This window comes from Vulpes lagopus, chromosome 5 (assembly GCF_018345385.1).
Source record: "Vulpes lagopus strain Blue_001 chromosome 5, ASM1834538v1, whole genome shotgun sequence".
Classification (NCBI taxonomy): domain Eukaryota; kingdom Metazoa; phylum Chordata; class Mammalia; order Carnivora; family Canidae; genus Vulpes; species Vulpes lagopus.
The window spans coordinates 79334495-79346066 of record NC_054828.1 but is presented as its reverse complement, the minus strand read 5'-3'; the positions used below and the strand labels follow the sequence as shown (position 1 = coordinate 79346066).

At 53.3% G+C, this 11572-nt stretch overlaps 1 protein-coding gene across 2 annotated transcripts; it reads right to left on the bottom strand.

Moving 5' to 3' along the window:
• Nucleotides 1–1315: 1315 nt before the first annotated feature.
• On the bottom strand, nt 1316–10070 carry TRIM45 (tripartite motif containing 45). 2 transcript variants are annotated; one of them, XM_041757211.1, is made up of 6 exons: nt 9106–10070; nt 6731–7464; nt 5330–5459; nt 4596–4710; nt 2892–3055; nt 1316–1878 (listed from the first exon to the last, which is right to left on the bottom strand). In XM_041757211.1, exons 1-6 carry the CDS (start codon nt 9591–9593, stop codon nt 1647–1649), a joined length of 1863 nt encoding a protein of 620 aa, XP_041613145.1. In that variant the 5' UTR covers nt 9594–10070; the 3' UTR covers nt 1316–1646. The 2 variants fall into 2 exon arrangements, with proteins under 2 accessions (XP_041613145.1, XP_041613146.1); XM_041757212.1 differs by having other exon boundaries at nt 2892–3018; nt 9106–10067.
• Between the last annotated feature and the right edge of the window lie 1502 nt (nt 10071–11572).

Here is an 11572-nt window from a genome sequence, read left to right as displayed (position 1 = left end):
TCTGGAATCCCCCCAGGTCTAGGGGATGACCGACTGGTTAAAGTAGGGAAAAAAGAACAGAGAATCAGCCAGAGAATTGGGAAGTGTGTGCAGATATTGAATTACTCTGAGACCATGAGGTATGCTCCTGCCATGGCAGCAAGCACGGTGCTAAAGTCTTCAAGGAATGAGGGGAAATGATGCAGGGCTGTGGAGTTGGCTGGGAGGGCAGCAAATTATAGAAAGGCATGAGCCTCAAGGCTGGCCATTTTTTTTTTTTAAGAGGTAATGGTCTGGAACAGGGTTTCTCAACAGCAGCACAGTTAACATTTTGGATTGGGTAATTCCTCGTTGTGGAAAGCTGTCCTGAGCTGAGCGGCATTCCAGACTTCTACACGACAGATGCTAGTAGCACCGGCACCCAGTCATATGAAGAAAAAAATGTCTCGAAGACTTGGTTAAATGTCCCTGTGGGGCGAGATCACTCCTGGCTGAGAAGCATCGATCCTAAAGTAGCAGTGATGAGCCCACAGGACACCTACCTGACCTCGGGGCCCAGTGGTTATAAGGAGTGAGGAAGAGCAAGTAGCTAACACTCTGTGACCCCAAGAGAGGGTCACAGGACCATCACTGTCTTCAGAGAAGAGCAGACTTGGGTTAGAGAGCACCCGAAGGGATTCTTCCCAGAAAAGGATGAGAATACAGTGAATATTTTAGGATTTACAGCTATGCTGTAGCTCCTATTGATCAGCCCTAAGGAGGAAATAAATGTATTACACTATGACCTGTGTTTACTTCACTTCCTTGGACTGACCCATCACTGCTCAGATGAGTCACCTGCTTCTTAAGCAGATCTTGCAATGCAGATCTAATACACGCCAAGTTTTGCCATAGGAGAAATCCAGAGTCCCAGAAGAACACACCATGTATATCCAGCAAAGCCCTTGGCAGAGATGAGGCACCAGCCCTACATGCTTCCTCTTCCAAGAATTCTCTTCAGGCTCTCACAGCCAAGCAGGCACGTTCTAGGACTTAGGGCTTCTAGCTACCTTCCCAGCTTTGCAGACAGAAGTGGAGACTCCTCTCTAAATAACAAAGGGTTGAGAGGGAGGAGGATGAAAGGATCTAGGTGCCTGGCATGAGGAGAACTCATGCCATAAAGGGGGGGATGTATTGCTCCCCTTTATTTACTTACTACTTGTACACCCTTGGCCAAATAGTAACCTAGGCTTACGAGGACGAGATGGAGTGGTACAGGGGTGAAACTGGGGGAACTGCCCCTAAACAGCAAGATCACATTACAATCCACTTGAAGTGTGCTAGGGAAAAAAGGAGACACGATGAAAGGAAGTTTTAATTCTTTAAGGGAAACAGCAAACGTGTGGCACCAAGAGAAATACAAGAGTTACAGACCCAAAAGTCCAGAACTCCACTACCCCTGTGATCTCTTGAGTCCCAACAGCACAGATCGCTCCGTTCCAACATGAGAGAAGGGAGCCTCAGGTGTAGAACAGACACTGCCACCTGTCACGAAGAGAAATGTGATGTCTCTGGTGCCCAACCAACCGTCCATCCATCCAATTAGCACATAACTCCCAGAAAAGGACTGAAACTCAGAGAGTAGAAGATAAGGTAATTTGTTTTTAATTCTATCCATTTCTTCAGCATTAGTCAAGGTCTGGGGTCCTCCGGTACCATGAAGTTGCTCTGGCTGCAGCTCTCACAGGCTGGCCACCTGTCCAGGAAGGCGTCAGAGGGCCACAGTCCTGAGCAGACTCCTTGGTGCGCTCTGCCCACCTGTCCACGTGCATTCCGACTTCTCCGTGACCTTCCCACAGCACGACCAGTGCGGGCGACCCGGGTGGCCTTTGTGTCCATGGCCACAGCCTAGGTACCCACCTGTGTGGTACAAAGAGGAGACAAAAGACAACCATTATCAGGCTGACCATGGAAACTAAAGTTTCTGGCAACAGGTTGACTCGTGGATGTGAAAATATTCAATAAAAACCCGGTGAGAAAAAAGCTATTTGATGCCTCGGGAAGAGGACGCTGGCCAAGGATTGAAGACCGCAAATCAACAAAGGTTTGCTGAAGTTCTGAGAAGAGTGTTGTTTTAACATTCTGCTAACTTAGGGCACCTGGGTGGCTCAGTGGTTGAGTGTCTGCCTTCGGCTCAGGGTGTGATCCCAGGGTCCAGGATCAAGTCCCGCATTGGGCTCCCTGCACGGAGCCTGCTTCCCCCTCTGCCTGTGTCTCTGCCTCTCTCTGTGTCTCCGGGATCAGGACCTGAGCCAAAGGCATATGCTCAACCATTGAGCCACCCAGGCATCCCAAGCATCCAGCTCTTGATCTCAGCTCAGATCTTGATCTCAGGGTCATGAGTTCAAGCTCTGTCCAGCATGGAGCCCATTTAAAAAACAAAACAAAACAAAACAAAAAACAACTTAGATCTCTTGCTTGAGTCAACTCCCCTCCCTGCAAGAAAAGAGCCAGACCTGGTCAACTGATTTAATCACCCACTTCCCCATCCCTGACGTGCCTGGACTTTCTTTAAGGTTTTAAAAGGAACAGAGCGGGTTTGGATTTTTTACACGGCCAGGTTGCTGGAAAGGGTAAGGAAGCAAATCGAGCCACCCAGGGAGAAGCACAGGGCTCTCCTAAGATTCATGAACTGTATCCGAACTAAAAGAACTCAGAACTTTTAAGTTGACTATTTGACTTCTCAGAATAAAGAAGCTTTAAGTGAAATTTTTAGAACTGTAGTGTATTTATATGCACAGATTATATCGCTATAGAAAGAAAGCCTGAGTCTGAGTATCCTAAACCTATGGCATGTGGCCGTGGACCCCCACTGCTGGGAGACAGGCCCGGGGGGCTGGGGGGTAAGGACTTCCGAGAGCATTCCTCCTCACCTGGCATGGTGCCTCCACAGGCACAGCGAGCAGTTTTCTGGCCTCCGCTGGAGCAGAACGTGCAGCAGTGAAACACACCTGGGTGTGGGCGATGCCTTTTCCTCACGGTCACGGTGAACGGTGAGCCCTTCAGTGTTCAGAACAAGAGCAAAGAACAGGCGACCCTATGAGTCAACAGGGACGGTGCTGAGCATCACCCGTGCTTAAACACAGCCTAAGTCACAGGGCCTAGCCATGGGGAGACAAGGACAGCAGGAGGGAGACAGACAAGGGGACAGGGACTAGCTGGGTACTCAGCTGGGTGGCCCCAGCCACAAATACAGTGAAAGTCAAGGACCCTATGCTGCCCGTCTATCATGTGGCCCACCTGATACACGAATGACCCCAGGCTGTGTTTTGTGTCCCCAGTGTCACTATCTTCTCCGTTTTCGAGGAGTCTTGGGGGTCACTAGTAGAGCACTGCAACCACAAGCCTAGGCCATCCTGTGATCCTTCCTCTTCCCCTCACATACTGAGCCTCGCTCCCTTCCTTCCACCCCTCCGTCCTGGACATATCTATTTTCCCACCAAATTATTCTCAGTCTGTGAGGATAGAGGCCAGGGAGAAAGGTAAAGAGTGTGTGGTTTAATAATTCTCAAATTTGAAACTCTCCTACCCTGCCCCTTCCTTTCCAGGACAACTTCTGTTCTCCACTTTCCATCCTTGTTAGACAATAAAAATTAGAGCGTAGCTTATGTGTTTGTCCCTGAGCGAGAAGTACACAGTCTGCAAAAGCACCAAACAGAGAGAGTCTGGCACATGAGGCGCCTTTCAGATGTTCAATCTCTCTTCCTTTCAAGAGTTTATGATCCGCCTTAAAAACAACTTGGAGTTCAAAGAAAGGAGCTGAAATTCTAGTTTTGCGTTATAGGTACTGTGTACTGTGGGCGATGCTTCCCATGCCTGAGTGGCTTAGAAGAAAGGCGTAAGAATGTACTCGAAGGGACCTAACCCACTCCGGCATATGTGATTAGACAAGCGGTAAGTGGCTATAGAACAGGAGTCTTCCTGGTGCCCACACCACAGGCTCAACCTATCACGACACCACAGTGTTTTTATCATCTCTGTCGGTGTTGCTCTCTGGTCGAGGAAAACCTGAGACGACTCGAGATTCCATTGGACATGCTGACTATTGCCCAGTTTTTAAAAATTTGTGATCTCTGAACCAGAGAGTGTAATCCTTGTCTGTAGAGGTGGTGCAGTAACCCTGGTAACAGCAACGCACATATGTAAACAGGCTAAAGGGTTAGGAGGGCAGATGGTCAGGTGGGTAGATAACTGGTCAGTTGCAGGGAGAGGGTGTAACTCCCCCAAATTGTGTTCCAGGACGTCTGCTCACGCTCTGAACCAAGGCTGGAAAATTCTGAGCTAGATTATATTGCTTGAATGTGTGTGCCTGTCCCCTGGCAGACTGCCCCCTGTGATTAAGGTGCTTGCCCAAATGAAGAAGCATGCTCCCAACTGGGACACTGCCAGGAGAAAGGAGAAACAGGGAGAGAGTTCTTATGGTCACCGGCAAAATCTGGGTCATTTCTAACATGGAGAGAAGACAGAGAATCCTACTCAATCCGTCCATACAGCTGATCCTGGGCATCCCGAGATGGGAGAGGCCAGAGGAACCAGGGAGAGAGGTGGCCAGGGAGGCGCACACAGGTCCTACTCACCTGCACATGCTGCTCTTTGATGCAGACCAACACCGTATAGATACCAGGCTCCTTGGGGGTATAGGAGATGTAGTACGACCCATCCTTGTTATCTTGTACCAGCGTTCTGACTGGACTGAATATAGACGGGGTTCAAAAAACCACTCACTCTCACAGGCCGGCTGCAGCTGCCCACCACTCTAGGATGCAAACTCTACACCATTCAACCCATTATTAATTTGAAGTGTCCCCCAAGCAGAGCACTTCTTCCACTGGTTTCAGAAATTAATTTTACAATGTAGGGAAGTGACATAAACGCTGATTTTAATCTGTTGTACAGATGAATTCCTTTGAAAAATGCTGCTGTTCTCTTTGATGGGCTTCTGTTGTACCCTCCCTCTCTCCTCCCTCCTCTGATTCCAGACACATCTAAATATACTCCCGGCACAACGCAGTAGCAGTGGGGCTGAATTGTGCAAAGGGGACCATTCCATCTAATGTGGAGTGTTGTTTCAGACAATCTGATGGGGGGTGCAGACCTCTGGGAGCGAATGGGGTGGTGGCATAAGACCCGCACAAGGAAAACACCTCTGCTCCGACTGGCCATATCACCTTTTTTAATAGCATCTGGAGGGCAGAAGAGGGGGTGGGTAGGACGTAACTACTGCAGGTGCACCTCCACTACCGCGAAGGGCCTCGAGTGTCCAGTTTCATCATCGCTTATCACCCTTGACACCTGACTGTGTAGTACACACCTGTCTTTCTTATCTTTAGGGACTACTGCGACTTGCACGCTGTCTCCTCCCCTGCCCATGCTCTCTCCTGCCGAGTCCTTACAAAGCAGGGTGAAAGAGGCTGTCTGTTTCTCCCGGGCTCGGTGGAGATCTGCGGAAGATAAACACCCACTCCTCACCTCAAAGGCCAGCCGCATCCCCAGCACAGACACCCACCATCTTGCTACTTCTCTTTAAAACAAAAGCCCATGCTTCCTGTTTACTGTAATCACCCTGCTCCCTTTCTCTTCTCTTCCCGCTCTGTCCCCCAGAGCATACCCCTTGGGAGTCCCTCCTGGCAAGCCTGGTGCTTCTCAGCCAGGTGCTGTTCTTGGATCGCACAGGATCATGAGCCTTAACTGCAGCCCTAAGGGAGCTTTGAAAATACTCCGGATAGACCTACGTGTTCAGAGTAGAAAACCTCCAGACCCCATGAGGGAAGCTCGTAACCCCCAAAGCTTCCCTCTCTGAGCTGCAGATCATGGTGGAGTAGGCAAGGGGGTACAGCTGATCAGCGTGGACTCCAGCACCTGTGCCAAGCTGCTGGGGGAACATTCGATAGGTACAGCCTCTGGTCCAGCAGATGCAAAGGGCCTTCTTGACTTGGGGCTCATGGACTACCCTGTGGTCTCTGGAAGTCTTATGGGGAGTCTGAGAATCTCCTGAAGTGATGTGCCCAAATTAGTGGATGTTACTTGGAGAGAGATCATTCTCAAAGAGATCCATGACCTCCAAACAATGAGAAATTCCTATGCCAGAGTCAGGCTGCGTCTATGGTACAGTCTTCCCATCGGGACTGACCTCTCACATACATATAGTTGAATAACTGCCTCCCTTAGGAATAGAATAGTCAAAGGAAACTGTTTCCCCTCAATGAACGAAATGCCTACCGTCAACTTTTAAATGCCAGGATGTGGCTTCCGAAAACCAAGGACACAGAAGTACGCTCTAACCCTGTCTTCCTCACTCCTCTGAAACTCTTTGGAACTTGACCCAAGCATTCTGGGTCCTGCTATCCTGCTCTCCAGGATTTCACCCCGGCCTCTCCTGTTATCATCTTTGGGCACTGTCTCTGCTCTATCATCTGATCGAAAGAGCATGCTCCTTGAGGTCCTTGCTAGTTACGACTTTGATCAACTGGAAAAGGGTCAGGCCTCACCCCCGTATGGAATACTAACTGGACCCTGCCAAGAACAAAACAGAAAGCAAGGGCAAGGGAGGGGTCACTGTCCTTTAGATCAGTATGGCTCTCTCCCTTGGTAAACTGGTCGGCAGGGAACTCTTTCTAGCTTAATGAAGGCCCTGGCTGAAAATGCCACACGTCTTTAAATGGCATGTCCCCGGCCACTGCCCTCTCCAGGCCAGTGGGAAATGCCTTCCTACCTTCTCCTTGAAGGACGCACTTGGCCGGATCGACCTCTTTGGTGTTGATGGCCCCATAAACTTCATAGCCGTGGCAGCGGCCTGCTTTCTGCTGAGGAGAGAAGCATATCTTATCGTTTACTCCAGGATGGGTGCTATATTCGACTTTGTTCAGCTTTGTGAGCCGTTCTACTACCACCCCCTTGGTGATGAGGATTTCCAAGTCTGAGCCGCTGGTCAGCAGGTGCTCCGTGAACTCCACGCCAGTCCGCATGTCTGCCAGCAGCTGCTCTAGCTGCGCCTTCTGCAGCTGCAAGGAGTTCTCCTTCTGGACCCGGATGTCTTCCAGCTGCTTCAGCAGCTTGTCCCGATGCTCCTCGATGGCCTTGATGTAGCCCTCGGAGAACGTTCGCACGTCGGCCGCCACAGCCTCCACTCGCTTCTGGAGGGCAGTGTTCGTCCCTCTGATCTGCGCTAGGGCCTCCTCCAGCGCCTCCACGTGCGGCTGGGTGCCCCTGAGGAGCTCCCGCACCGAGTCCCCGTGCTTGTGGATGACATTGCTCGTGAAGTCATAGGGATGCCCCCGGTGCTCCCCCACCACGCAGTCCCGGCACACAGGCCGGTCACAGAGCTCACAGAACAGCCTCAGCTCCTCGGCCGGGTGTGCGGGACACAGAATGGGCTTCCCGAGCCTGCTGTAGCCTTTCAAGTCCTTTAGGTCCACCATCGTATGGTAAGTCGTTTTCTTCTGCCGCCTACAAGCAGAGTCAGGAGCAGGAAATTAGGGGCACGATTCAGTGGGGGAACAGTCCAGCCGTCTTCAGAGCATGGGCTCTGAAGCCAAACCAATCTTGGATTTAATCCCTTGCTCTGACCCAGTTCCTCATCTGTAAGGGGGACAGGGGCAGAGTAACACCTACTCCCTACTCAGAAGGGCTACCACATCGAATAAAATGATAGTAGACTAGGGCTCCCTGGCCTGGGATGTGACTCTGCCAAAGGTGGCAACGCTAAGGCTACGCCCTGGAACTTTCTCTCAAGAGTTAGTTTGGCAAGTTGAGACAAGAGCCACGGCCTACTCCTTCAGCAAGCTAGAAGTGAGAGCACGGGGGGACCCCAGTCACCAAGAGACAGAAATTATGCCACATGGCACAGCAATAAACCCCCTGCAATTAAAAAGTGTCTAGGTGGCTCCCACAGAAAGCCTCCTTCAACTTTCACTTGAGATTTTGGTAAAGCATTTCCTTGGACCAGCGCCTGTATCACCCAAAGCAGCAAGCTAGAATTTGCCCCAGGAGTCATTGGCATTATTTGCAAGAGTGAAATCAGTGGCCAGTAGAGTCACGGCTCTCTTTTCTGTAGCCCTCTAGAGACTCAAGGAAATCCCCCAGGAAACACAGTGACTATGGAGAGATCCCCCCGTTAGCATGATATCAACTTGGAGCTTGCACGCCTATTCTGGCACCAGAAGAGTGGCTGTAGAGACAACAGGGTCAGCTGTCTAGCTGGCAGCATGACAGTGGTAATTACAAGTTAAAAATAGGAAGACTGAAGACTACTAATGTGTTCTGTTGGTGAGACCAGAAAACAAATGGAAGGCAGAATTTAAGAACTATTTTAAGCTAATCCTAAAACCTTGGCTATTTTATATTCTGATGTCCTAGTATGGGGGAGGAGCTTGAGAAAGGACCAAGAGTGATTCACGTGACCGACTATTCACTGAATGCCATAAAAGACATAAATCTGCACCCCAACAAGCACCGATGGGCCAACTTCACCAAGCTCCAGAGTCACCACTCTAGGGTGCAAGACAAAGGCTGCGGTGGCCCCTACCCCTAATACCACTTTATAATGGGAGGCAGCATGGATTAGTAGAAAGCACAGAATAAGGTGAGAAGAACTGGATTTAAACTTGGGTACTGTTATATGCGACCTACCAACTGTGGGACCTCGGCAAATCACGTATTGCTGAGCTTCGGTTTCCTCAAATAACAAATAGGAGCTAAAACAGGGCCTGCTTTTCTATAAGAGTTGCAAGGCAACAAATGAGATCAAGGCCAGGGGCTACGCTATTATTTTCATTCTTCTCTGTTTATCCAGCACCCACTACAATTATTCACTATACAAATGACTGATGATCCAAGGAAACTGTGAATGTGCTTTGCAAACTGAAAAGAACTATGCAAGCCTTTGCTTCTATTATTACTAGGGGTGTTAAGTAAGGCTGCAGGAGTTAACTGCCATTCTCAAGTACTTCTCAGAGCCTTCACTGCTCTTTGGCCTGACATGGCATTCGAGAGGGCTTTCCTTCCCATCTGCTCACCAAGGGATTTCTGGCTCAACACCTCTTTGTATTCTGCTCTGAAGCTACACCAGGTGGGGTGTCCCGTCTTTACCTATGAGCCTGGCAGCAGAAGTGGCAGAGATTGGCTTTGCAGGTCTGACACCTCTTCTCCACTTTCCTGTCGCTGCACAGGTCACACACCAGGCCCTGACCTTCCCCACGAAGGCTCTCCAGCATCACATCATTCATGGCCAGGTGATCTATGGTTAAAGCCTTCACTCCACCCATGGGCAGGTCCACCTGAGCGTCACATACCGGACAGAGGATGCCGATCTGGGGCTGCAGACTGGGTGGCTTGAGTTCCTGGAATATTGACCCCTCAGAGCTTGTGTCAGAGTCTCCCCCTCTGATGTCCACTACTGAGAAGGGTTCCAGCTGCTCCAGACACGTGGTGCACACTGTGTGCAAACAAGGCAAGAGCCTGGGGGCTTTGAAAAGCCCCATGCACAAAGGGCAGTGAGTCTTGCCTGAGTTCCCAAGTGCGGTCCCACCGGGGGGTTTGCCCACGAAGCCCAGCAGCGGCTTCCTGTTTTCTGACATATTCCCCACGCTCGCGCCCAGTATCAGGAAAGGCGCTGGGCAGCCCTATAATGAAGCAGCAGGTGCTCGAGCCCGCCCAAAGACAAGGCTTCCAGAATGTGAGCAGAGACCATGGGGGCTCGCCCTTCGGCAATTCAAAGGGCAGAACGGCACACGATTCGTCGGAGGAACCACCCGCAGACGTCCTTAGGAGGGCCCCCGCCTCTCCACCGCATCCCATACCAGGCGCGCGCCCGCCCTCCGGCACCCCCGCCCCGGCCCCCGCCTCCTCCCCGCAAGCGCCTCCAGGTCTAAGTCCCGAGCTGGTCCTGCCGCCAACCCCGGGACCCCCGCGCCCCGCCCGCCCCACGCGCGACCAGCGCCCCCCACCCCCGCTCCTTCCCTCGACCCGGCCCTCCGCGGACGGCCCACGGCGGCAAGGGCAGCTCCTCGGCGCCGCCGCCGCCCCTGCCCCCGGGCCCAGGGCGCCCGGACGCCGCGGCCCCTCCCCGCTCCGACCCCAGCCGGGCCCCGCTCGGGCGAGTCCAATCACCGTCCGGCGGGGGCGGCCCTCGCCGCTGGGGGCCCCGCCTCCCGCCAGAGTGACAGCAGCGGCATCCAATAACGTCTGGAAATCCCACATCTTCGGTCCGCTCCGACGGGGAGGGGAGGGACCAAACTAGGGGCCGGGGGGCCGGGGGCCGGGGGGCGGAAGAGAGAGGGGCCGGGGGCGAGCGACATAGTACAGCCAGCGTCACCCTTTTACGGGGACTGTCTATCGCTGTGGCGACCGGAGAAGCCAGGGGACCCCTTAAAAAGCCGCGCTGAGAGGCCACGGGGACGACCTCCTTAGCGCCCTCGGATTGGGCCCACGGACCCAGACTGGGCCCTCCCATTGGCGGGGGGCGCTGTCAGTCGGCCCCGAGCTCAGCGCACTGCTTGCTGGGAGTTGTAGGACGAGGCGCCTTGCGGGCGGCGGAGGCCTCGCTGGCGCCGACGGTCGTGCCTGCTCTGCGGGTGTGAGCCCGCTGGCCCCCCTGCGGGCCTCCGCGGCTTGTTTTAGTTCAGGAATCCCTCGGGCCTAGCGGGCCGGCCCCGGAAGCTTCGTTTCCCGGGGCTAGAGCCCCCGAAGCCCTGGTGAGCGCTGAGCCGAGGGCGGGCCTGCGCTGGGGGAGGCCGGGCCGGGGCCCGGGGCCCGGGGAGCCGTTGTTTCCCTCCGGGGCCGCGGCGGAGGCCTAGGGGCGGCTCCCCCAGAACCCGACGGCTCTGTGTGCCCGACGCGGGCCCGTGGGTCCCGGCGGGGGCCGGGCCGGGGCCGCCGCGGGAGAGCAGAGGATGTCCGAGCCGGCGACCGCTTTGTGGGCTCACAGGCGCGTCAGGCGGCGGCCGGTGGCCCTGGGCCCGGCCCTGAGTCTCCTCCCCGGAGCCTCCTGATGGGGCCCTGGGGGCTCTGCCACGCCTGCGGTCGGGGGCCTGGAGCTCCACGGCGTCCAGGACCGGAACACCCGAGCGCCCTCGCCTCCGAGCTACTGTTCCTAACTATCTCTGAGGCCTGATTATCTGTCTCCCTGCTCCATCTGGACCCCCGGGCTCCATCTGGACCCCCGGGCAGCTGCCTCCTTGACGTCTGCATTACTCATCTCATGCCCCAGGCACAGTGCCTGCAGCCTAAGCTTACAAAAGTAGGGAAGTCTGAAACACAACACGAAATAAAATAAAACTTGACTCCAAAATACGAAGACTGTAAACATTTTTAGAAAGGAACTGTTGCCCATTTCCAAAATATAACATGTCAACGAGTCAAATGCCACTTTAACATTTTTTTTAAAAGATTTATTTATTTATGAGAGAGGGAGAGAGAGAACATACATGGACGAGCAATCAGGGAGAGGAGGCAGGAGGGAGAGAGAATCGTCAAGCAGACTCCTCACTGAGCACTGAGCCCAACAGGAGTCTCCATTCCGGGACCCTGAGATCGCTGACCCCAGCCGAAGTCAAGA